The following is a 25,088-nucleotide window of genomic DNA, read 5'->3' as shown; positions in this document are numbered from 1 at the left end:
TTCTAGTAAAAACAGGCATCTCTGTTTTGATCCATTTTCTTCATCTCTCTTTTGCTACTATGTAGATAAATTTGAAAGCTTGTAGCCCTGACTACGTGTAACCAAATAGTCTACTAGGGCCCCTCCTTTGTTAGGGACATTTAAAAATGGTTTTGTATTAATTCGTAAGTCTATGTGGGTGAATGCTTTTTTAACATGACATTTCTCAGACAGTTTCTTGCTCATTCCAGAAAACAGAAGTCTGTTATTTACCACCTGCTTGGGTAGTCAAGTTTATTCAGCAAAAAATCAAGTAGAGTGAAGTCTAATGGCCCAAGTAGTCAAAGTAAATATCACAAAAGTAAATAGGCAGAACTTCAGCTCCCTGGATCGGCTAGATGAAGAGGATCTTAGAATTAGTCTGGATTTTAATTCCACTGCCAGCAAAATGAGTATGTCCGTACAGCATTGGTACGTTACGGTCTCAAGGCAAAAGACTTGGACTTGTAAAATATTCCCTTGAAAGTTAACTGTCTTCAGATACTTCAGAATAGATTTTGGCTTTCGGCTAGCTTTGAACTCTGAAAGTTTACAAGACCTCAGGTGCAGTTCTCTAGAAAACCGTATTTTACATTTTATTTAACTTTTAATGATATTAAGGGGCTATTTCCGGCCTATTCGTCTTCTCTGAAGCACGAGCGTGACTCCAGTAAGGATGTACGCCTTCTGTCTAGCACAGAAGTGTATGAACCAATGGCAGGGGACGGAGGTGAGGCCAGTCAGAGGGACCGGTTAGAATCCAAGTGTTTCTAAGAACGTCCACTTTATCTAAAAGCTCAGAAACCTGAGAAAGCTGGCTTTTTATGGGCGTGCCGTTTCTCTTAAGGCTGTCTCAGTAGATGCATTTTGTTTTACACAACTTCATATCTGCAGATCGGCCTTGGAGAAATTACTCTGCAGATATTCCAGTCACACGCAGCCAGGAGCTGGGGGCATCTTTCCTTTTCCTTTCATTGTTGTTCGTGTGTCTCAGTTGAGTTTTTGGTGACTGCTCCCTGGGTCCCTGCCATGTCTCCTCCCTCCCAGAAGCCCTCCCCCACTGCACCTTTTGGGTGGTAAACACTCGGGAGGCCGGGAATGGGAGCTAAGCCAGCATGTATGACACACAAACTCACGCAGCTTGTGCAAAGCCAAAGCACAATTGGATTATGTCAAAAAGGGAAGAGGTGCCATGTGAATTTGCCGTGTTCCTTCACAGAGCAGGCCAATTTAAATATAGCCTACTACCACAGCTTGTCCAGAATTAAAATAGCCCAGAACAAGTGGCAAATGGCAGGGAGCAGGGCTGTTTGCCAAGAGATGGCTAAGGGATGGGAAAACGGGCTTTTGAGATGGACTGTACAGGCTCAGATAACAACGGCGGATAGGACACCCTGGGATCCTACTTCATAACTTAAATTTCAGGTCAGCGTAAATGCCCAGAGTGCAAAAGAGAAGACTGATTAAAACGCTCAGCAACTTAGAAGGCTCCTTCAAATGTGCTATATTGTTATTATTTTAAAATTAAATCTGGTCCGTGAACTCCCCTTCAGTGATTTCTCGTCAGAAGTCAAGGACAATACCATTGCAATTAGGCTTTCCAGGCATAGGAGACATTTAGAACCCATGAATTGAATTACATAATAACCCTATAACAAAGCCTTATTTGAGCCTGGTGCTGCACATGATGAAATTATCATTTAAAAATATGAACAGCCCTGACTTTACTAGTTGCCAGAACAGTGACAGTAGTCAGTACAAGAGTTTTAGCTACTATTTCAGTTACATTATTCATTCCTGAAATTTTTTGCTTGGTTCGTTGATTTTTAGTTTTTCTTGATTCCAGCTGTCATGTTCCCTGGGATTCAACAAAACCAAAAAACATTTTACTATAGGATAGTTAAGTGTTTGCCCCAAATGAGAACAAGCAAAAAACCACACTCAACAGTGGTTAACGTTTGTTGGTGCAGATATGTATTTCAAATCTCATGTAATATACATATACTAAAATGTGTGTATATTATGTATTTATGTATATTAATCTATTCTTCCCCCAAAATTCACTGTCATATTAAACCTACCAAGCAGACATTTAGTGCTACTTTAGAAAATTTTAATGATGTGAGGGATTCGTCATCTGATAGCATTTAAATTTCAGACTTTGAGAACCAAGGTCTATGACCTGGTTTCTGAAATCATGCTGGCACCACGGGAAAGGTATTTTATTTATTTTTTTAACATCTTTATTGGAGTATAATTGCTTTACAATGGTGTGTTAGTACCTGCTGTATAACAAAGTGAGTCAGCTATACATATACATATATCCCCATATCTCCTCCCTCTTGGGTCTCCCTCCCACCCTCCCTATCCCACCCCTCTAGGTGGTCACAAAGCGTCGAGCTGATCTCCCTGTGCTATGCGGCTGCTTCCCACTAGCTATCTATTTTACGTTTGGTAGTGTATATATGTCCATGCCACTCTCTCACTTTGTCCCAGCTTACCCTTCCCCCTCCCTGTGTCCTCAAGTCCATTCTCTACGTTTGCATCTTTATCCTGTCCTGCCCCTATGTTCATCAGAACCTTTTTTTTTTAGATTCCATATATATGTGTTAGCATACAATATTTGTTTTTCTCTTTCTGACTTCACTCTGTATGACAGACTCTAGGTCCATCCACCTCACTACAAATAACTAAATTTCATTTCTTTTTATGGCTGAGTAGTATTCCATTGTATGTATGTACCACATCTTCTTTATCCATTCATCTGCCGATGGACACTTAGGTTGCTCCCATGTCCTGGCTATTGTAAACAGTGCTGTAATAAACATTGTGGTACATGTCTCTTTTTGAATTACGGTTTTCTCAGGATATATATTGCTGGGTTGTATGGTAGTTCTATTTTTAGTCTTTTAGTGAACCTCCATACTGTTCTCCATAGTGGCTGTATCAATTTACATTCCCCCCAACAGTGCAAAAGGGTTCCCTTTTCTCCACACCCTCTCCAGCATTTATTGTTTCTAGATTTTTTGATGAAGGCTATTCTGACCGGTGTGAGGTGATACCTCATTGCAGTTTTGATTTGCATTTCTCTAATGATTAGTGATGTTGAGCATCCTTTCATGTGTTTGTTGGCAATCTGTATATCTTCTTTAGAGAAATGTCTATTTAGGTCTTCTGCCCATTTTTGGATTGGGTTGTCTGGGGTTTTTTTTTGTTATTGAGCTGCATGAACTGCTTGTATATTTTGGAGATTAATCCTTTGTCAGTTGCTTCGTTTGCAAATATTTTCTCCCATTCTGAGGGTTGTCTTTTCGTCTTGTTTATGGTTTCCTTTGCTGTGCAAAAGCTTTGAAGTTTCATTAGGTCCCATTTGTTTATTTTTGTTTTTATTTCCATTTCTCTAGGAGGTGGGTCAAAAAGGATCTTTCTGTGATTTATGTCAAAGAGTGTTCTGCCTATGTTTTCCTTTAAGAGTTTGATAGTGTCTGGCCTTACATTTAGGTCTTTAATCCATTCTGAGCTTATTTTTGTGTATGGTGTTAGGAAGTGTTCTAATTTCATTCTTTTACATGTAGCTGTCCAGTTTTCCCAGCACCACTTATTGAAGAGACTGTCTTTTCTCCATTGTATATTCTTGCCTCCTTTATCAAAGCTAAGGTGACCATATGTGCGTGGTTTTATTGCTGGGCTTTCTGTCCTGTTCCATTGAGCCAAATTTCTGTTTTTGTGCCAGTACCATATTGTCTTGATTACTATAGCTTTGTAGTATAGTCTGAAGTCAGGAAGCCTGATTCCTCCAGCTCTGTTTTTCTTTCCCAAGATTGCTTTGGCTATTCAGGGTCTTTTGTGTTTCCATACAAATTGTGCAGTTTTTTGTTCTAGTTCTGTGAAAAATGCCATTGGTAGTTTGATAGGGATTGCATTAAGTCTGTAGATTGCTTTGGGTAGTAGAGTCATGTTCACAATGTTGATTCTTCCAATCCAAGAACATGGTATATCTCTCCATCTCTTTGTATCATCTTTAATTTCTTTCATTAGTGTCTTATAGTTTTCTACATACAGGTCTTTTGTCTCCTTAGGTAAGTTTATTCCTAGGTATTTTATTCTTTATGTTGCACTGGTAAATGGGAGTGTTCCCTTAATTTCTCTTTCAGATTCTTCATCATTAGTGTATAGGAATGCCAGAGATTTCTGTGCATTAATTTTGTATCCTCCTACTTTACCGAATTCATTGATTAGCTCTAGTAGTTTCCTGGTAGCCTCTTTAGGATTCTCTATGTATAGTATCATGTCATCTGCAAACAGTGACAGTTTTACTTCTTCTTTTCTGATTTGGATTCCTGGGAAAGGTATTTTAACAATTAAGTCACAAGAAGTTATTTATCATATTAAAATGTGTTACTTACAGTGATTTACTGTAGTGTCTCAGAGCTCAGGGTGTGACAGAGGCCTCTCTCAGACCAGCGTGAGAACCTTTTTAATTTCACTTTTCCATGCAGGCTTAGTCATTTGAGTTGCTGTGGCTGTGATGTCTCAGAAAAACATTGCAGAGAAGTTCCGTATTTACAGTTAACTGTTGCCAACAGTGATCATCTGCCAGAGAGAAATTTAAGGGAAAAAAAGCTTGAATTTCACCCCCAGAATTACAGAGGAGTCAGAGCAGGATGGTGATGTGGGCAATATAAATATAGTAAGTAGGGGAAGAAAAATGACCATGGGACTTAGAATTAAGTAGACTTTTGTGTGCTGCCCGGAGTAGCAAATAATTTGAAAGCATTTCTGGACATTTGTCAGTCACTAAGTACATTGAGGTTTTGTTTGAGGTAGCAGACATTAGGAGTTGATCATGAAATGACGATTTGGACAGCAGGGAAAGGAGACAGGCCAGGGGTGGTTATTTTAGAGAACACAAATTCACAAGTGATCTGAAACCCACAGGGACATGTCCGTAGAAAGACAAGGGACAGCAGGACGTTAATAATATCAGTAGAAGCTCCTAACAGCAGAGATGTGGAGCAGCAAGCCGCTCACCGGCTTCCAACTTCCTTGTCTTGCATGGAAAGAGGCTCCTTAACCTCCCACTCTGTGGAACAAATGCCATTTTCCAGGGCATTCCAGTTCTTCCTTGGGAGAAGCCCTGTCTGCAGGGCGGAGGGGTTCCCACATCCTCCAAAAGGAATGGAGGCCTCTTCAGAATGGGCTTGTTCTGGACTTGATGATTGGCTCTTATAGGCTTCTCTTCTCTTTGATGGCCTGTACGTTTTCAGGGTAACTGGTCGACCCAAAGGGACTCCATATGAAGCTATAAAGAGGGCTTTCTGTGGCCCATCTCATTCATTCCAGAGCAGAGTGAAGAATGGGAAGTATCCTCCATTGTATCCATTGCAGTCCATTTGGGACTGCAATTATAATAGTGCAATTATATATATATAATTATGTATATAATTGGTCCAATTATAAATATGTTACACGTTTCCACCAGAATCCTCCAGAGCTTCTCATGGCTCTGAGGTTCAGTACAAGTGGATTTTTAACATTGCTACTCCCAAGCAGCCATAGACAAGGGCACATCCTTTTGTTATCAAGTCTCTTGTCATTCCAGTAGATACTGTGATTCTATTGAAAGGGAAAAAAGAACTATCTCCAGTACTCCTGCCATTGCCTGAAACTTAGCACATGCAGGTAATCTAACTTGGGAAGTATAGCCCATGCTGCAAGGTAAACCTGGAGACCTTTAGAGCAGCTGTCAGAGACCAGTGAAGCAGCAGGGAAGGCCCTGGACCTTTATGCTAACACTGGGCAACTCTCAACCAGGCGGTGGGCAGACTTCGGGGTTTGGCAGGTAACTCTTCCTGTCCTTCCAGAGTTCAGTCTGCTTTCCCCATTACAAGATGGTAGTCAGTAGATTTTGAATTCTTGGGCCTCAAAGGAAACCCCTTCCTAAGTGCCAATCAGAGCCTAAATTTCTGCCTTGTTCTTGGGATGTGCAGCATTCCCTCTGTGCCTGGAATTCTTCTTGACATTCTCTGGAGTTGGTCTGAATCTCAGACTGGTGAGGGGTAGTTCCGTTTGGGTCAATGCATTTGTCACTAAGGAATGGAGTCCAGGAAGGCACACCCCTCATTCCCCAGTGGCTGCAGCAGGAGTTTATCCATCCCATCGACGGGCATGGCATTGCATCCCAGGCCCCCGAGGCAATTAATTCCACTCTGAAAAAAAATAAAGGTTAAAAGTTCATCAGAGTGTTTCTAGAATAGAAACTCAAGCCAGCCACAGGCCCCTGGTCAAGTATTGGAATATTAGAAGTCCCATAAGGATGTATAATAGTATTGAAGCAGGTCACTGACAGTCTATCAGAACTGAAGGAAAAGACTCCTATTATTTGAGCAGGAATTTAACACAGTTCTTTTACTTATTTTATTTGAATTCTGCCTTGCATTTCCAACACCATCTCTAACGAAGGAGAAGCACACATTTTTGTCACAACATACACGTGTTCATCTTCAAAACTGCCTTTGCCCCCCGCTCCAAATTGTACCAAGTGTTATTTAAACGTACTAAACAGAAAACCAGTCATCCTGGCTTATGTTTTTGTCTCAGCCTCCATTTTTCTCAGCGTCCTTGGGTAAGCTATTATCTTATGCATTGAGTATGGGGTGAACATTTTCTGTTCTCAGTTTAACACAGCAAATGCTTAAAAACGGATAAAATCACAAGAAATTTTTTAAGATTCTTATGAGGAAAAAGAAGACAACTTTTTAAGAATTCAGGAAGAACTGGATGATCTTCTGATATTTCCTTTTAAACTTGGAGGCGTTAATTACTAATTTGGTGATATGGGCAAGGCAACTATGAGTTAGATGAATCTGCAGTATTTTTAACACCACCTAAAATGTTCCCGCGAAAGAATAACCTTGATGAAAACCACATCTTTCCTATAGTCTTTAGTAAGATGTTTTCTAAGCTGTATTTCATTTGAAAGTCAGCCAAAACTGGTTTTAAAAATATGTAGGAAAAGAAAGCCCAACATTTGCATTTTTCAGTGGAAGTTAAAAGTCTATTAATATTAAAGATAACTGAATAGAGAAATAAGGTGAAAGCATGAATATAAGAAGATAGAACTATGGTTATGAAGGAATATTTATAGCAGAAAGAAAAGTTTATAACTAGAAGATGAAATAAATCACAGGACATTTGCTAAAACAAAATCTGCAGACAGTAGTACAGAAATCTCTCTTGACAGCATAGTTAGCCAGCTTTGCCCTAAAGGTTAGGAGACCTGGCTTCTGCCCGTTCATCCCACTGAATTGCTGTGTGACTGAATATGTTCCTTGGTTTCTCTGAGTCTTAAATCCCTACAGAAGGGATAGTACTTGTCTGACCCCAGGGGAGGGACCTCGTAGACTCTCCGAGGCTTGTCTAGCTCTAATGGTGCTTTTTAATTTGTCTGGTAAAGCAGAACTTTCAAGAGTCACTTCCTCAAATCCAGAAGGTTAACGTAAATCAGAGCAAATCCTTTGTGCTCGTTATATTGGTGTCCCCAATATCTGTTGCAGCAAAAGACTAAAGATTTAAAGTGAAAGCAGTCAAGGACTTCTTAATTGAACTATGGAACGAGTCGAGTCATTGTCACGGACCAGGTGTAAAATAAGTGGAGTCACTGAATTACAGTTCCTACAAGGAAATATGAAGTGAATAAAACTGGTTTGCTGAGAGAATAACTGTACCCCTACTATCTTGGCTTTCCTCACAAAGCAGTCCTGTTATAAACTCAACAACTTCAGAACACGTATGTTGAATATGATAAAGCTTCAGATGCAGAATGGCTTTGCAGAAGCCAGTCCCAAGCAAGTTCACGTTCATACCATTCAGCATTGCATGCCCAGTAGAGGAATGGATGCCTTTATTGTTCACTGTCTTGGCAGGTCTAGACAGATCAAAGTGAAGCGGTAACTGGTAGACTTGGGATCTTAGGAGAGCCATTTTAGGTAATTTACAAAATGGATATTTTACTACCTACGAGACTGTTTCAACTAGGAGTTCTACGTGGTTTATGTCATTTTAAAGGCATGAATGATGTCTGCTTATTTTCATGTTTAAGTATTTATGAAATGGGATTGTTTTAGCACCACCAAGTACGCATCTTCTGGGCATTTGCTGCAGTAAAGCGGAAGTTAGGTCTGTCCGTGACCCAGTCACTGGAGTCCATCAGTCACTCGGCTGAGCACTGCTAGTTGCCATCATGTGTTTCGACCACTAGGTAGTCTTACATTGCTCTTAGTCATACTTTAATCTTTCGCCACAGTGACCATTGGTAAAGGACAGAAAGCATAACAGCACTGACATGGAAATAAAAACAGCCTTGACCTGACAGTTCTCGTCAATTCTCATCACAACCCAGATCCCGAAGGTTGTAAAGTTCTTTTCAGACACATCCAGATGTTTCTGTTACAGCACTAAAAGGAAATGTAGCCATGATTACATCTAATTTCGTTTTATAGAATATGCCTCCATTTTGAAATAGTTTGACCTGCCTTTTGTTACCAAAAGGCTGCTGGCTGATAACTTGAACTAAAGATACACCCTTTAGTAGTAAGCCAGATTTAGTCAGAATAGGCCATTTCTATGAAATTTGCCATAGGAAAAAAGCCTTATCTCAAGCAATTAAAAAGCACCTAAAACTGTAATAACTGTAATAATAGTCTGCGTTTATATGACTTTACGGTCATCAGATTCACTTCACATTGTTCACTGGATCCTAACTTAACCCTTTGTATTTCATCTGGTCCAGCGTCTATCACTGGCTACGTGCCCTTCCTCCTACCCAAAGCTCTGTGCTGGGTACTTTTCCATCCTCCTTGCTCAGATCTCTACCCTGCATCAATGGCCCCTTCTTCCTTCTTTGCTTCTCTCAGAAAAGAGACCCCTGCCAGAGGAAGATGCTGAATCATGTTGGCCTGAGATCAGGTCTTCCCAGTGCTGTTCAGCAATTCCAGTTTCCCTTTCTTCCATTCCTTAGAACTTTTGTGCAGTGCTGATTCCAAATCCTCTCTTTAAGCACCCAGATTTTCCCTACCAGCCCTAAATTTCAGCCAAGGACTAATAATGGCCATTTGTCAACTAAATACTCTCTCTACATTAGTACTCAGTACTTCACATAAACCACTTCTGATCCAGAGCATCTATACAAGGTAATATCATCCCCATTTTACAGGTAAGGAAACTGAGGCAAAAGTGACACAGCCAGAATATGATAAACTGGGGTGTAAACCCAGGTCTGTCTGGTTTCCAAAGCCCAAAGCACTCTCTGTCTCTTTCAAGCTTAGAATCCTTTAAATAATTTTAAAACATTGGATCAACGCATCACTGTCCTTATGTTTTTTTCCTGTTTCCTTTCTTTTGCTTCATCTAGGACCCGACTCCAATGGTTGTTACCTTCTCAAAGCTCCTTCATTTTCTTCTGTTCTCTGAGCATCTTTCTTCCCACCTTCCAACAGGATCAGCTCTCACCGATACAAGTAAAGTGTCTTTTTCCCTTGGCCCAGCTAATCCTCCCGGTTACTGTCCAAATTTCCGCCTTCCTTTCTAGGTCAGAAATCACCAGCAGCATGTGGCCCACACCTGCTTCCTGTATTTCCTCTGTTCCTTCCTCGTCGACCCCCTTCAGTTTGGCTTCTACAGTGGCCTTCTTGTTAGAACTGCCCTCCCAGAGGTTCTCATCAAATTCAGCAGCCTCTTCTCAGCCCTCACTTTCTCCAGCACATCACAGGATTGACAAACGATCCCTCTCTCAGACTCTTAACTGCACTTGTTAATTCTAACTGCCCCCAAATCAGCCGATCAGTGCAGATCCCCTAGAGAAGAGACAAATTCAGATCTGGCCCGCTTAACTCCTAAGAGGAGCACAGGATTTATCCAAGAACAATGTATCCAAGAACTTATGTATTTGATGGGCTCATCAATCTTCTGTGAGCTCATCGTCTGTGATCACGATGCCCACATTCCTGTTGCTAACCTTGACCCTTAACTTTGCATTGCAGCCCTGTATTTCCAAATCGCAATGCTTGTGTCGTGTAAAATCCTACTTGTCTAAAACTGAGCTTGTCATCACCTTCAAACTGTCTCTCCTTCCCACCTGTACAATTTCTCTCTATAGTAAAGCCATTCACCTGGACACCAAGTTAGCAACCTTGGGGTTAGCTTTTATGTTTCTCTCCTTCTTACCTATGTATTTATTCCACCAATATTTGTTGAGGACAGCCTCTGGGCCAGGCTTTATGTTAAGAGCTGGAAAAACAGATGTGGAGGCTGCCCTCTTGTTTCAAAGTTCTGACACTTCTTTCCTTAAAGTGTCCTTCAGCTCTTCCTTTTCTTACCGCCATTCCCCTCACTAGACTTAGCTTACCCTGGCTGGGCTTAGTGAAGCAATTTCTCGTCTGAGAGCCCAACCTTTGGTCTTTTCTCGTCACTTCCTCTGGACACATAGGATGTTCTAGAAATACTTGTTCATGGGTGACTTTTTTTTTAAATTTTTAATTGTAAAATAGACATAACAAAATTTGCTATCCTAAACCATTTTTAAGTGTACAGTTCCGTCGTGTTAAGTGCATTCACATAGTTGTGCAGCCAGTGTCCAGAACTTTTTCATCTTGCAGAACTAAAACTCTGTACCCATTAAATAACAACTCTCTGTTCTCCCTCCTCCCAGCCTCTGACAACCACCCTTCTACTTTCTGACTCTAGGAATTTGACTGTTCTAGGTTCCTCCTATTAATGGAATCACACAATATTTGTCCTTTTGTGACTGGCTTATTTCACTTAGCATAAGGTTCATCCATGATATAGCATGCATCAGAATTTCCTTCCTTTTCAAGGCTAAATAACATTCCATGTATGTTTATGCCACATTTTGTTTATCCATTCTTTCATTGATGGACGCTTGGGTTGTTTCTGCCTTTGGGCTATTGTGAATAATGCCACTATGAACATGGTTGTACAGATATCTCTCTGAGACTCTGCTTTCAATTTTGGGGGGTATATACCTAGGGGTTGAATTGGTGGATCATATGGTAATTCTGTTTTTAATTTTGTGGGGATCACCATACTGTTTTCTACAGCAGCTGTACCATTTTGCATCCCCACCAGCAGTGCACAAGGTTTACAAGTTGTCCACATCCTTGTCAACACTTATTACTTTCTGGGTGGTTTCCTTTTTTTCTAACATCTTTATTTGAGCATAATTTCTTTACAATGGTGTGTTAGCTTCTGCTGTATAAATTTATGTTTCTCTCCTTCTTACCTATGTATTTATTCCACCAATATTTGTTGAGGACAGCCTCTGGGCCAGGCTTTATGTTAAGAGCTGGAAAAACAGATGTGGAGGCTGCCCTCTTGTTTCAAAGTTCTGACACTTCTTTCCTTAAAGTGTCCTTCAGCTCTTCCTTTTCTTACCGCCATTCCCCTCACTAGACTTAGCTTACCCTGGCTGGGCTTAGTGAAGCAATTTCTCGTCTGAGAGCCCAACCTTTGGTCTTTTCTCGTCACTTCCTCTGGACACATAGGATGTTCTAGAAATACTTGTTCATGGGTGACTTTTTTTTTAAATTTTTAATTGTAAAATAGACATAACAAAATTTGCTATCCTAAACCATTTTTAAGTGTACAGTTCCGTCGTGTTAAGTGCATTCACATAGTTGTGCAGCCAGTGTCCAGAACTTTTTCATCTTGCAGAACTAAAACTCTGTACCCATTAAATAACAACTCTCTGTTCTCCCTCCTCCCAGCCTCTGACAACCACCCTTCTACTTTCTGACTCTAGGAATTTGACTGTTCTAGGTTCCTCCTATTAATGGAATCACACAATATTTGTCCTTTTGTGACTGGCTTATTTCACTTAGCATAAGGTTCATCCATGATATAGCATGCATCAGAATTTCCTTCCTTTTCAAGGCTAAATAACATTCCATGTATGTTTATGCCACATTTTGTTTATCCATTCTTTCATTGATGGACGCTTGGGTTGTTTCTGCCTTTGGGCTATTGTGAATAATGCCACTATGAACATGGTTGTACAGATATCTCTCTGAGACTCTGCTTTCAATTTTGGGGGGTATATACCTAGGGGTTGAATTGGTGGATCATATGGTAATTCTGTTTTTAATTTTGTGGGGATCACCATACTGTTTTCTACAGCAGCTGTACCATTTTGCATCCCCACCAGCAGTGCACAAGGTTTACAAGTTGTCCACATCCTTGTCAACACTTATTACTTTCTGGGTGGTTTCCTTTTTTTCTAACATCTTTATTTGAGCATAATTTCTTTACAATGGTGTGTTAGCTTCTGCTGTATAAAAAAGTGAATCAGCTATACATATATCCCCATATCTCCTCCCTCTTGCGTCTCCCTCCCACCCTCCCTATCCCACCCTTCTAGGTGGTCACAAAGCGCTGAGCTGATCTCCCTGTGCTGTGTGGCTGCTTCTCTGGGTGTTTTTTTTTCATGGTAGCCATCCTAGTGGGTGTGAGGTAGCATCTCATTATGGTTTTGACTTGTATTTCCCTTATGGTTAGTGATGTTGAACACCTTTGCATGTGCTTATTGGCCATTTATATCTCCTTTGCAGAAATGTCTATTCAGGTTCTTTGCCCTTTTTTTTTTTTATTTTTTTTAATTTTTGCGGTACGCGGGCCTCTCACTGTTGTGGCCTCTCCCGTTGCGGAGCACAGGCTCCAGACGCGCAGGCCCAGCAGCCATGGCTCACGGGCCCAGCCGCTCCGCGGCATGTGGGATCTTCCCGGACCGGGGCACGAACCCGTGTCCCCCGCATCGGCAGGTGGACTCTCAACCACTGCGCCACCAGGGAAGCCCCCTTTGCCTATTTTTTAATTGTTGTTGTTGTTCTTTTTAAGTTGTAAGAGTTCTTTATATAATCTGGATACTAACCTATTATCAGATATATGATCAGCAAATATTTTCTCCCATAAAATGAACTTTTATAAAGTCTTTTTTAGTGGTAATGTTTTTGACCTGTAGAATAACCCTCATTAAAAGTACTTTTCTCTAAAAATTATTTCAAGAATAAAACATCCCTTAAATTTGTTTTTACATCAGGTTTTTCTCAATACATAAATTATATGGCAAGGTAAATCTTAGAGAAATTTTATAAAACTCAGGATAAAGTAGAAGATAGCCAATTATTTGGCATATTCCAGCCGAGGATTAGAAATGTACTTTTGACCTATCCAGAGAATATAGCCTTTAAGCTTATTAAGTTTGATAAAATGTTAGGGAATAAAGCCCGTAAAGTACTTAAGAATGAGGACTTATTTTCCAAGCTTGAAAATGTTCTGAATATAGAAAAAAATTCTGTAAAGGAAGCTGCACAGTAGGCTGTGATGTCCCCAAGTTATCACGTATGTCCCTTAGCATTCACACACTATGAGGGGCTGAAGTTCAGAAAACTTAGTATAACAAGTAATTTTTTTTTCAATATCCTGCCAGTTTCCAAAAAGGATTTTCAGGGCATTATAAGTCACATACATAGTAGCATTTCTGACCAGGGAATGTTAAAGCCATGTCTTTAGAGAAGATAACCATGCACATAGATTGAGGATAATTATACTCCAGGTATCCCGGTAGCTGTAACAAAAAGAGAAACAATAGATAACGTAGTTCTCACTGTAGTTCTCATCGTGCAAGGAAGCACGCCAGTATATCATCATAGACCAGATTTTTCCTGGCACTAAACTTTGAGGAATGTATTGCCCAGATCTTTATGAACATGACAGTGATACACATAATGGACAGCATTTCACATCCTTCACATGAATCTTGGTTCATATCCTATCTTGGATATCTTGGTTCATCCTCCTCTCTCCCCTTGAAAAAAAGCCAAGGGCATGGTATGAATTATGATTCTAAGAAGGCATCTCTAAGATTGCTAAAGTCATGTGGTTTAACTTCTGATCTTATAGACAAGAATCATCTGTGACTAGACTGGCCTCAGCCTGGTCTCTGGCTACCCACACTTTCAAAGCCTGTGTCGTCATACCTCTGCAAGAGTTTGGGCCCTTGAAAGGTCAAATACCAGATTTCAGTGGGGATACCATGCCCCTAAATTTACATTTTATATCTAAATAACTTGATAATGCTTTTAGAAAAGGGAGCAATGGACCACCCTGGCAAAAAAAGACCACTATTTGCTGAAGCTGTAACTTGTTTTTAACCAGGACCTAAGAACACAGTCTTGAAGTCATTATTTCAGGTCCTGTCTTTTACAAATACAAAAAGGCAACTTAGGAGGAAAATTAACATTCAAGAACTAATAAACGTGAAGATTGGACCCACAAGAAGTACTCTTCCTGAACCAGGTTTACTGAGCTTTAGCTGAATCACTGTCCACTGCAGATTAAAATTTTCTTCAGCTGTGCCAATGAATAGGTTATGTGTATGAGAGATGGAAAGTTAGAAGTCCAAAGAAGCAGCTAAGGGGGCCGTTTGTGCCTTAGCAGGAGGAGTGTATGCTGAGTCTCGTGGGGTTGGTCTGACCAGAGAAGCAGCTCGATACTGAGAGACCAGTTTCTTTCCGGTACGGGAACTCAGACATCATGCCTTTGCTTTTTAGCTGAGAGCTGTGGAGACACCTAGTTCTTGTTCATATCGAGAGTATTCCTTGCTTAACAGACTGATTTCTTCTTTAAAAGGGCTCCCACTGTATACACAAAATAATTGGGTTTTGCAAGTCTATGTCTCTCATAAGTGAATAATGTCACAGTCCAAAAGGAAGGCTAACTAAGGTCATTTTTTTGGCATTTTCTTGCACATGATGCCATAACCCAGGAAAGGATTTTGGTTATCGTCGGGCAATTTCAGGAAAACCAGAAGGGAAATAGAATGGCAGGCTGCAAGGACCGAAGCATGGAGATCAGTTCAGCCTTTGCAGGAACCTGGTGAGATGTGACCTGGGCAGGAGCAGTGATGAGAAGGAGACACGCGGGGTCGGGTGTGTATTTTGAAGGTCCTGCCGGCTGCCTTGCTGACCGTGGATGTGGTGTGTGAGAGAAAGGGAGGCAACCAGGATGACTCACAGGGTCTGGGCTTGAGCAACTGGACGAATGGGGTTGCCGTTCACTGATGTTTGGAGTCTTACGTACAATTGCTCTCTCTCTTTTCTTTTTTCTTTTTTTTTTTTTTTTTTTGCCCACATTGGGTCTTCATTGCTGAGCGCAGGCTTCCTCTAGTTGCGGCAAGCGGGGACTACTCTTCATTGTGGTGCGCGGGTTTCTCATTTCTGTGGCTTCTCTTGTTGCGGAGCACGGGCTCTAGGTGCGTGGGCTTCAGTAGTTGTGGCACGCAGGCTCTGTAGTTGTGGCTCGCGGGCTCAGTAGTTGTGGTTCTCGGGCTCAGTAGTTGTGGTTCTCGGGCTCAGTAGTTTTGGCTCGTGGGTTCTAGAGCGCAGGCTCAATAGTTGTGGCGCATGGGCTTAGTTGCTCCACGGCATGTGGGATCTTCCCGGACCAGGGCTCGAACCCATGTCCCCTGCATTGGCAGGCGGATTCTTAACCACTGCACCACCCGGGAAGTCCAATTGCTCTTATTTTTAAATGTTGCCAAGAATTTTCTTTAAATATATGGGTATCAAAGCAAATCACATGTACAGCTCCTGAACCAACTAGATGACAGCCTCTGCCATCAAATTTTCAGTCAGGTCAGGAAATTTAACTTTGACTTAATAAGTAACAAATTTTAAAAGACATCAAAAATCAGCATATTTTTTGAAGCAGTTTTTTGTTGGGAAGAAAATATGTAAGAAATAGAAATAGAAAAGTATAAGTATTGTATACAGTTTTACCTTTAGCAAAATCCTTGTCCATTCTAGATTAAAATCTTTATCAGCTACGTCAGTGAATAGGTATATAAAAGATTGAAAGAAGTTGGGACAGACGTCTAAGGGACTTGCATCTACCTTATTAGTGGTAGGCCTATGTGCTGGGCGTGTTCAGTGTATTGTTTATATGCTTTTTTTTTTTTTAAAGCACTGTTATGTTTAAGAAAAACTGGGAAAGCCAGACCATTCTGTTCTGAGTAAGGTGACTTGAGAGTTCGTGAAACACCATTTTAGTCACTAAAGAAAAAAAAACTCAGATTCTCGTCAAATTACTGATTGGAAAGAAACAAGCTGTAGTTAAGTTCTTAAGTACAGGTGATGCCTGCCATTCAGAAATTCCACATTGGGCTTCCCTGGTGGTGCAGTGGTTAAGAATCTGCCTGCCAATGCCAGGGACACGGGTTCGAGCCCTGGTCCGGGAAGATCCCACGTGCCGCAGAGCAACTAAGCCCGTGTGCCACAAGTACAGAGCCTGTGCTCTAGAGCCCATGAGCCATAACTACTGAACCCGCATGTCACAACTACTGAAGCCCACACACCTAGAGCCCGTGCTCTGCAATAAGAGAAGTCACTGCCTACGCACCTCAACAAAGAGTAGCCCCCGCTCGCTGCAACTAGAGAAAGCCCGCACACAGCAACGAAGACCCAACGCAGCCAAAAATAAATTAATTAAATAAATTAAAAAGAGAAAAGAAATTCCACATTTACTGTTTCAGCTGTTGCCGAGTGACCTTTGCAGGGCTGATGTCCAGGAGGGGGTCATCTACCTGCTGTACCAGCTTAGCCAGTTGCCCAGGCCTCTCTGTATCTCTTTACCCCAAAATAGTAACTCTCTACAAAATTTTGGTTTATTTGTAATAGGACCCTAAAAGAAAGTCTACCACTGATGCCTAACTGAAAGATGTTGCTTTTCACTTACTTTTTGCTGCATTTTATGTGAGAAAGTATAGATGATGATAATGGTATTTGGAGATTCCTGAGGGTCTGAAGATTTATGGATGTCAGCAGTCTTTGGAACAAATGAAAGGCTTCTTGGGCACGCAGACATGCTCCTTGTTGGCACGTATGTTTTCCATGTGACCAGCTACACGTAGCAGCCAGGCATCCACTTTGAGTTTTTTCCACCGGTCTCCCCAGAATGACTAGCCCAAACCTCCCTCCCCCCAAGCCATGAACAATGGCATGTCTTACCCGTTGGGTGATTAAAGGGGCCGTGTGTTGCTCCAGAACTGAGCCTGGGATTGGAGCACATGAATAACGTGGACCAGGGTCAAGCCCAGATTTTTCCCTGGGCAAAATCAAGATGTTTTAATGGGCTGGCCGCACAACACTTTTGTGTGTGTGTGTGTGTGGTACGCGGGCCTCTCACTGTTGTGGCCTCTCCCGTTGCGGAGCACAGGCTCCGGACGCGCAGGCTCAGCGGCCATGGCTCACGGGCCCAGCCGCTCTGCGGCATGTGGGATCCTCCCGGACCGGGGCACGAACCCGCGTCCCCTGCACTGACAGGCGGACTCCCAAGCACTGTGCCACCAGGGAAGCCCCGCACAACACTTTTGATGACAGCAAACTCAGATGGCTTCCTGTTCTCTTCTACTTCTTGTTATCAGGTACAGGGCTACGAAAATCTCCTGAGCAGATACCTAGTTTCAGGCTTGAATGTGGTTTTGACCATCGTGCCAGCCATGCGGGAGCACTGACACAGGGAGGGGTGCTAGATGGAAAAGTCCCCCCTCCTCGTCTGGTCTTAAAGGAAAGAACAAGTAAAAAAGTAAAGGGTTAAGGCTTCACTGATGCTGTGCTTCCAAAATATAGTTGCCGAAAGGTTCACGTACATTTGTCTGTTCTCCAGTTTAACGTGTTGTCAAAAGTGATGGAAATACTACTACCATTTTATTCCACTCCGTGGTGGTGGGTTGTGATTGTTTCGGAATAAATGGTACTTGAGTTTTGTAAGTTTATCATTGAAGGGCTATCAGGTTTTATTATAGGGTAGGATAACTGGACTCTTGTGGCTTCATTAATTATGGTACCTAGACATAATTAGGCTCTAGCTAAGAATAGCAGGTAAAATGGAAAATAATTCTGGGAAAAAACGAGCTGAGATTCTGAGAAACTGAAAGAACATAAGAGAGGGCATCCACTGAGTCTCGGCACAACACGTGGGACTAAAGCGTCATCAGTGATGGCTCCCTTGCAGGGGTTACCACAGCCGGGTGTTTTAGGAATATGTTCTTATCCCCTTGATTTTGCCTCTGTACTCCCTACCCTGTAGACAGAGATCATCTAAAACATCCTCCATGATTCATAAGTGACAATTTTGATGATTAGAATTTGATTCATTTTTAATTAATAGACTTTATTTTTTAGAGCAGTTTACAGAAAAATTGAGGAGAAAGTACAGTTTCCATATACATCCTTTGCCCACACCCAGTTACCCTTGTTATTAACATCTTGCATTAGTGGGTACATTTGGTACAACTGATGAACCAATGTGGAACATTAGTATTAACTATAAAGTCCATACTTGACACTAGGGTTCACTCTTTGTGTTGTACAGTTCAGTGGGTTTTGACAAAAGCATGATGTCATGTATCCCCCATTAGAGGATTATCCAGCATAGTTTCACTCCCCTAAATATCCCTTTTGATCTACCTGTTCATCCCTCACCCACTTTCACCTTGAACCCTTGGCAATCACTGGTCTTTTTACTGTCTCTGTGGTTTTGTCAGTCCATTTATTTTTAAGTAACTACCCAGCTGTTCCTAAGGACATTCCTTTTCCTTTATTTATAAAGTGGGCCCTCAGTAAATACCGTGTGCCAGGCATTGTTCTGTGCCTTGGGAGTATAGTAGAGAACCAAAAATTTAAAAATGCCCAAAATAAAAAATCTCCCTTACACTTATATTCTAGTACATCAGTCCTCCAGGCTCAGCTGGGTCCTAAGCAGGAGTGAAATGGGACCTCCCCCAGTTAGCCCCACAGTCTCAGGTCAGACCCCTTTTTCCCCGTCTTTTCCGCCTGCAGTCTAGTTCCAGGAATCCCGTCTGCTGGCCTCCTCCAGATGCCACCTGGGTTTTCTCTCCTGAGACCAGCTAGGGCATGATGCCATTTCCCAACTTCCTCTCCTGCTGTCTCTGAAAGGCCTGCAGGCACACCTCTTTTAGACTCCCCTTAAGCTTTTACCACTAGTTATCTATAGCCCTGCGTAGCACTAATAAAAGAAAATAGTTCACAAAATTATAAGAAGTAGGTGCCCATGAAAATTGTCTAAATCCTAGCTGGATAAGATCTCCTCGTTGGAAGAGGATGACCCAAAGTCTCAGCTTCCAAAGGCCCTCTTCCTGGGCAGGCAGACATCAGTCCCCCTGTCTTGCTATAAGGAGCCCCATTCTTATCCCTGCTGCCCTCTCCCTAGCCCTTGTCCTCTAGAAAGATAAGTGGTTTCAGTGGGTGAGGACAGGCCGGGGAGAAGGTGGAAGACTGAAAGAGATCCCTTTCCTCTTTCCAGCTCCACCTCTCTGCCTGCTTTCGGTTTCACACAAGAAACATGCTTAAAGAACAACTAAATGGACTCCTTGGAAGCCTCCTGAGCACATTCTTCCAGCAGACCACTGGGCCTGCTCCTGCAGGCTCGGGGGAGCCCATGGTGTGCGTCTGTTCCCAACTACACATTCAGCAAAGTCACGCTGATAGTGTGAATTGGCCACGTTGGGAGCGCGTACACCACGGAAATCAGTCAGTGCTACAAATTAGTTTTACTGTTTTTTCCCCCCGAGAGCTACTTTACCAGCACACCACTGGGCAGATCTTTCTTAATCAAACCCTTGTATTGATTCCACCATAGAAATTAAATCCATGAGCACTGTATTAATTCACACACTCTAATCTACTCTCCATGGTTGGGGGGCGGGGAGGGGGAACGCCAACCAAAGTCAACGGGGGATTTCATCCTCTAAGTCTTGAGCACCAGGCTTTGCATTAAGCTGCGCAGAACTTGTTATACTTTCATAAAACAACTGGTTATACTTCCATTGACCTTGAAAGAAAGATTGAGGCAATTCACAGGTGATTTCATCTGCCTGATTTTCATTGATGTCTCACAACAGTATGATGTCTCACAACTTTCTGTTGCAGATGTGGGGCGAGGATCACGGTTAGCATTTCTTTCCAGGCCCTGCCTGCCCCGTAGACCGTTTGCCCGTCCTGTGTAATTAACTAGGTGCCGCCCCTGCTGACGCGCCCTTTGTGCTCCTGTAGGACCGCGCACGCAAGAGCCAAAGCTGACGCCGCCGACCAGGCTGCTCTGGCCGCCCGCCAGGAGTGTGACATCGCGAGAGCTGTGGCCAGAGAGCTGTCACCTGACTTCTACCAGCCAGGTAGGACAGGTGACCTGTGATGGGAGGGGTAGGAGCATTGCCTCTGGTTTCCTTTTTTCCTTCTTTTCCTTTTAATCCAAAGGTCTGTGCCCCATGAATTTCAGCAATGCTACAAAACAAGTGGGAGCTTAGAGTAATACGTGCCTGGAGCCTGAGTGTTAGCGCTGGATATTTGGCTTCTTCCCCGGTGCCTCTCCCCCCACCTTCCTGCCTGCCCACCCCCCAGCAACAGACTTTGAGCTGATAGCAGTAAACAAGACAGGAATCTGAAAGAGAAGTATTTAAGAAATTGTGTTAGTGTGTTGGGGACCATCTCAGGTGCCAAAACAGATACCTCAAAATCAGAAGCACCTGGAACAATCACATTAGTAGTAAGAGAAGAGCCAGTAAGTATTGTGACTTTTTTTTTTTTAATACACCTCAAAGGAATTTGGTTAGGATGTAAAGAAATATACCACTTAAAGACAGATGAATCTGCACAGATTAAGAGGAGAAAATCAATCCAGATCATCTGGCTTAGATGTTATAAAATAGCAGGAAACAAATATTTACAGTGGGTTTAAATAGTTAACTCACTTCTTAGTGGTCTCCTAGTAGACTGCTTCCATCCCTTTAATACACTGGTGTTAATAAAATGGCAGTCGCCACCTTTTTATATTGTTTCTCCGTTGCTTTAGAAACAGCATCTTCCTGTTGATTTGTAGGATCAACAGATTTCTCGGCAAGAGAGACTAAATGAAATGTTCTAAATTCTAAGTTTCGAAATTTACATCGTCTTGGTAAAGAGTTTTTCCACATTGGTTTCTGTTACTCAAGCTGGATAAGTAGCACCCTGCACAACACATGTGTCCAATACCTGTTTGGTTCCAGTGAAGGTGATATAATATTGGAACCCACAGGGCATTAGTGTGACTACATGAACAAGGTAAGTCACAGTGAATAGAAGACCAAGTGTCCATGTATTCTAAAAGCTAGGAACTGGGCCCTAGCCCAGTTATAAAAGATGAGAGAATGAAAAGGAAATGACAGGATTTTTTTTTTTTTTCTACAAAGAATGAAGACAGTAAAAGGCCATGTTAACAAGACTCAGTTTTTAGGAGAAGAGCTTAGGGAGGGGCCCAGTCCGGTTGCTGAGTGATTGAGTTACCACAGAATGACTTCTTTACTAGTTCAGCTCCAAGGGAGGTGACCAGTGATAATGGGTGTCTTCTTTTGCGTGCATCCTTTCTAAACCTCTGGGTGGGATTTAAATCATTTAATACGTATGTGTATTTTATTAGGAAAGGGAAATTTTCCATTTTTTGCAGCAGGAACGAACACTTTTCTGGAAACTCACACATGTTAGCAGCTACCTGTCCTAGGGTGTGAGAGCTGGGGAGGGGATTCAGCCACCCAGGAGGGGTCATCTTTTTCCTCCCCAGCAGTGAAGCTTCTGGGAGCAGCTCAGCAGTCAGGAGATGGTGCAGTTTCACATAGCAGCCCTGGGCTTGAGCTGCTTTGGAAGCAAACAAACTTGCTGTTGTCTGCAGATGGTCATTTCTTGATTCTGTTGTTAATTCTGTTGGGGAATAGGGTCCCTGTAGCTTGCTATTAGGCGTTAACAAGAGGTAAATGATATGGGAGGTCATCTCAGTTTTCCAGGCTAAATGGTTTTAAAAGCTTTTTATGATGTGAAAGCATTTGAGGGGGGAAAACATATTGTGGGAAAATGTAATTCCACCCTTTCTTAGCTAAAACAGCTTCATATAAGCAAGCTGTCTGTCAGTAATGAATATATCACAGCAGCACGAGATGACAAGGGGTCTGTTTGAGACAGGAGCTAAGGGCGGCGGCTGCAATCCCCTTTGACCCGCAGCCAACACTTCCTTCGGCAGCTGTATAGAAAGCCTTTTCTGTACTATTATTGATCTTCTCACGGGAGCATAACTCATGCTTTCCACTCTGCATTTACAGGGTGATAAAATCAGACATTTCTGAAAGGGCTTTCAAGTACTTTTTCTGAGTCAGGCTGCTTGTTTAATTTACATATCTCAGATACAAATGTTCCCTTTGTCTGGAATGGATGTGTCTTATATAGAAGTTGTTAACCCTGGGGAAAAAAGGATGTCTGTCATAGCTTATATTTCGAACACTTTCATAGTAAGTTACCTCTTCAGGAGCTGGTGGTATTTTCAGATATCTCCCATCTTAGTTCAGTTTTATACTTTTAGTTCAAAACTGTATTATTCTATAGTTTAGTTTAAAACTACAGAAAAAACGTAGCCACGTAGAATGGCTTTATCACTCAAAGGGCTAAGTCGTAGCATATAAGAAAAAGCATACCAATGGATGTGTATGAACGTGTATGTAGATAATTGCATAGTACCCAGAAACCTAAATTGCCATGAGTATGAGTGACACAGTGAGTTGTCCGCCAAGAACTTAGAAATGAGGTTGCCCTCTGGGAGTTAAAATGAGCCCATGAGACTGCACAGAAGTTTAAAAAGTGATCATAAGTGACAGCATGGCTGTAGTATAGCAAGATTTCCTTGTAACCTGATTGTGAGTGTATTGAAACCTCTAAAGACTTGGTCACCCCCCAAAGTAGTATAGAAGAAAGAGTCACAGAGGCAAAAATAGGCAGTGCCCATCCAAATGCTATCTAGAGGAGAGCAAACCCATGGCCCAAAACCTTGGAGTACTGCAGTTGCATTGGCAAGGACGTTTCTGCTATGGGGAGGGATGCAGGGAACTGTTGCCAGCTGTGTGTGGCTTTCCTGGCAAGATCATCCGAGTGAAGAAATGGATGCATCAGGTTAGCTCAGCATGATGCCATTAGATACTTGATTCATCTCATGCCTCTGTCTTGATTCCACATCCACCACTAACCTTCTAATTTTCGTTGAGCTTCTCGTGGAGGTCTGCCAACAGGGAGAGCACGCACTGGTGGTAATCAGTGCAAGTCTCAGGTCTCTGTGACATTGACCTTGCTCATTGTAAACTGATGAATTGGTCTTCTGGTGTCAGCCGTCAGTCTTGTGAGCTTTGGTGATGTGAGTCTGCCCCAAGGGATGGCTCTACTTCAAAGTGCTGATGAAATCAGGTTTTTAAGCCAGGAAAGCTGGGGTGAGACTTTGGAGGATCACTGAGGACGTAGTGGGGAGTTGGACATGGTGGAGAATGATTGGGAAACTATATGTATGGCTCATTTCCCCACTGTTTCAATTTCCTTTCCATCAAGATGCTTATTTTGTTTTTAATTTCCAGTGATGTTTGTCCATTGTGGGGGTCACTGGTCATGGGTTAAAAAAGAGAATGTGGTAAATGTATTACTTAGGGCCCTCTTGCCAGGTGGCCTAGGCAGCACTCTCAACGAGCTTTGTCTTTCCATGTTTAAGCGTGTGTATTAGTCAGCTTGGGCTGCTAAAACAAAGTACCATGGACGGGGCGGCTTACACAATAGACATTTATTTTTCATGGTTCCGGAGGCTGGAAGTCCAAGATCAGGGTGCCAGCATGGTTGGCTTCTGGTGATGCCCACCTTCCTGGCTCACAGATGGCCTTTCCCCAGTGCATACACCTGGAGAGAGAGAACTCTGGTGTCTCTTCCTCTTTTCATAAGAGCATTAAGCCCATCGTGAGAGTCTCACCCTCGTGAACTAATCTAAACTATCTCCCAAAGGCCACACCTCCAATAACATCACATTGGGGGTTAGGGCTTCAACATATGAATTTGTGAGGGGCAGGGAGACAAACAGGGTGTAACACACACACACACACACACACACACACAGTGTGTTGATTACTTAAAGTGAAGTCTTTTAGTATAGATTATTTTGAGACAGTGTTAACTAAGCTCACACTTCTGGTATGGATTAGAAGTCTTAAGAATTGTCTGTGCCTATCATTAATATGTAATACTTTTGGTTCAGAAGAAAGAAGCATCCTGGAATAGATGCCTTCTAAACTCACTTTCCAGACCCAAAATTCTGAATAAATTTTTTTCATAGAAAAAGGAAAACTGAATAATCCACTAGTTGATGTGAAATTAATAATTCTTGGGTTTGCTGGTTATTCTTACCACTTACGCATTCCAGTGTATCCCGTTCTACACACGTGTGTATTGGAAGCCCACCATGTGCAAGGGGCCCTGGGCTGGCTGTCCCATGGCTTGCAGACTAGAGTGCTGTGGCTGTGTTCTCAGAAGTTGCGGTATTGTTACCGATGGGACTGTAAAGTCCTATGGGAATGTAGCATTCTTTCCACATAGGATATAAAAGGGATCCTGCTATCGGTTATATAATTTTTTTTTTTTTTTTTTTGCGTTATGCGGCCCTCTCACTGTTGTGGCCTCTCCTGTGGCTCCGGATGCGCAGGCTCAGCGGCCATGGCTCACGGGCACAGCCGCTCCGCCGCATGTGGGATCTTCCCAGACCGGGGCACGAACCTGTGTCCCCTGCATCGGCAGGCGGACTCTCAACCACTGCGCCACCAGGGAAGCCCTCGGTTATATAATTAAAAAAAAATCTTTCAGTCTGGTCTTCTTTTACTGATTGGCAGTCTCCGCAGAAAAATCCTACTTTCTATTTAATGACTTCTGATGTTGCTACAAAGCATTTGCCATCAGCACTGCCCTGGTAGACATGTGTTTGGGGGAGTCTCCGTGGTGCTTCCTCTGCCCACAGCCGTTTCCCTGAGGCTCACCTATGAAGAACTAGCTGAACGCCCTGCTGTTTCCATCCACCGTTCATGCCAGCTGTAACGTGTAACCTTTCCGTGTGGGTGCATGACACGTGCTCAGTGTTGTTGTTTCGTGTTGTGTGGCATG

At 42.4% G+C, this 25,088-nt stretch overlaps 1 protein-coding gene across 2 annotated transcripts in view; it reads left to right on the top strand.

Annotated features, from left to right (window-relative positions):
* JPH1 (junctophilin 1) overlaps positions 1–25,088 on the top strand; it is an 80,343-nt gene that overhangs the window by 40,180 nt on the left and 15,075 nt on the right. For both annotated transcript variants that reach the window (XM_007458438.1, XM_007458439.1), the window contains exon 3: positions 20,163–20,281. In XM_007458438.1, coding sequence (XP_007458500.1) covers positions 20,163–20,281 — 119 coding nt within the window. The remainder of the gene's footprint in view (positions 1–20,162; positions 20,282–25,088) is intronic.

This window comes from Lipotes vexillifer, unplaced genomic scaffold (genome assembly GCF_000442215.2).
Source record: "Lipotes vexillifer unplaced genomic scaffold, Lipotes_vexillifer_v1.1 scaffold493, whole genome shotgun sequence".
NCBI classification, from domain to species: Eukaryota; Metazoa; Chordata; class Mammalia; order Artiodactyla; family Lipotidae; genus Lipotes; species Lipotes vexillifer.
This window is presented reverse-complemented; position numbering and strand designations above follow the sequence as displayed.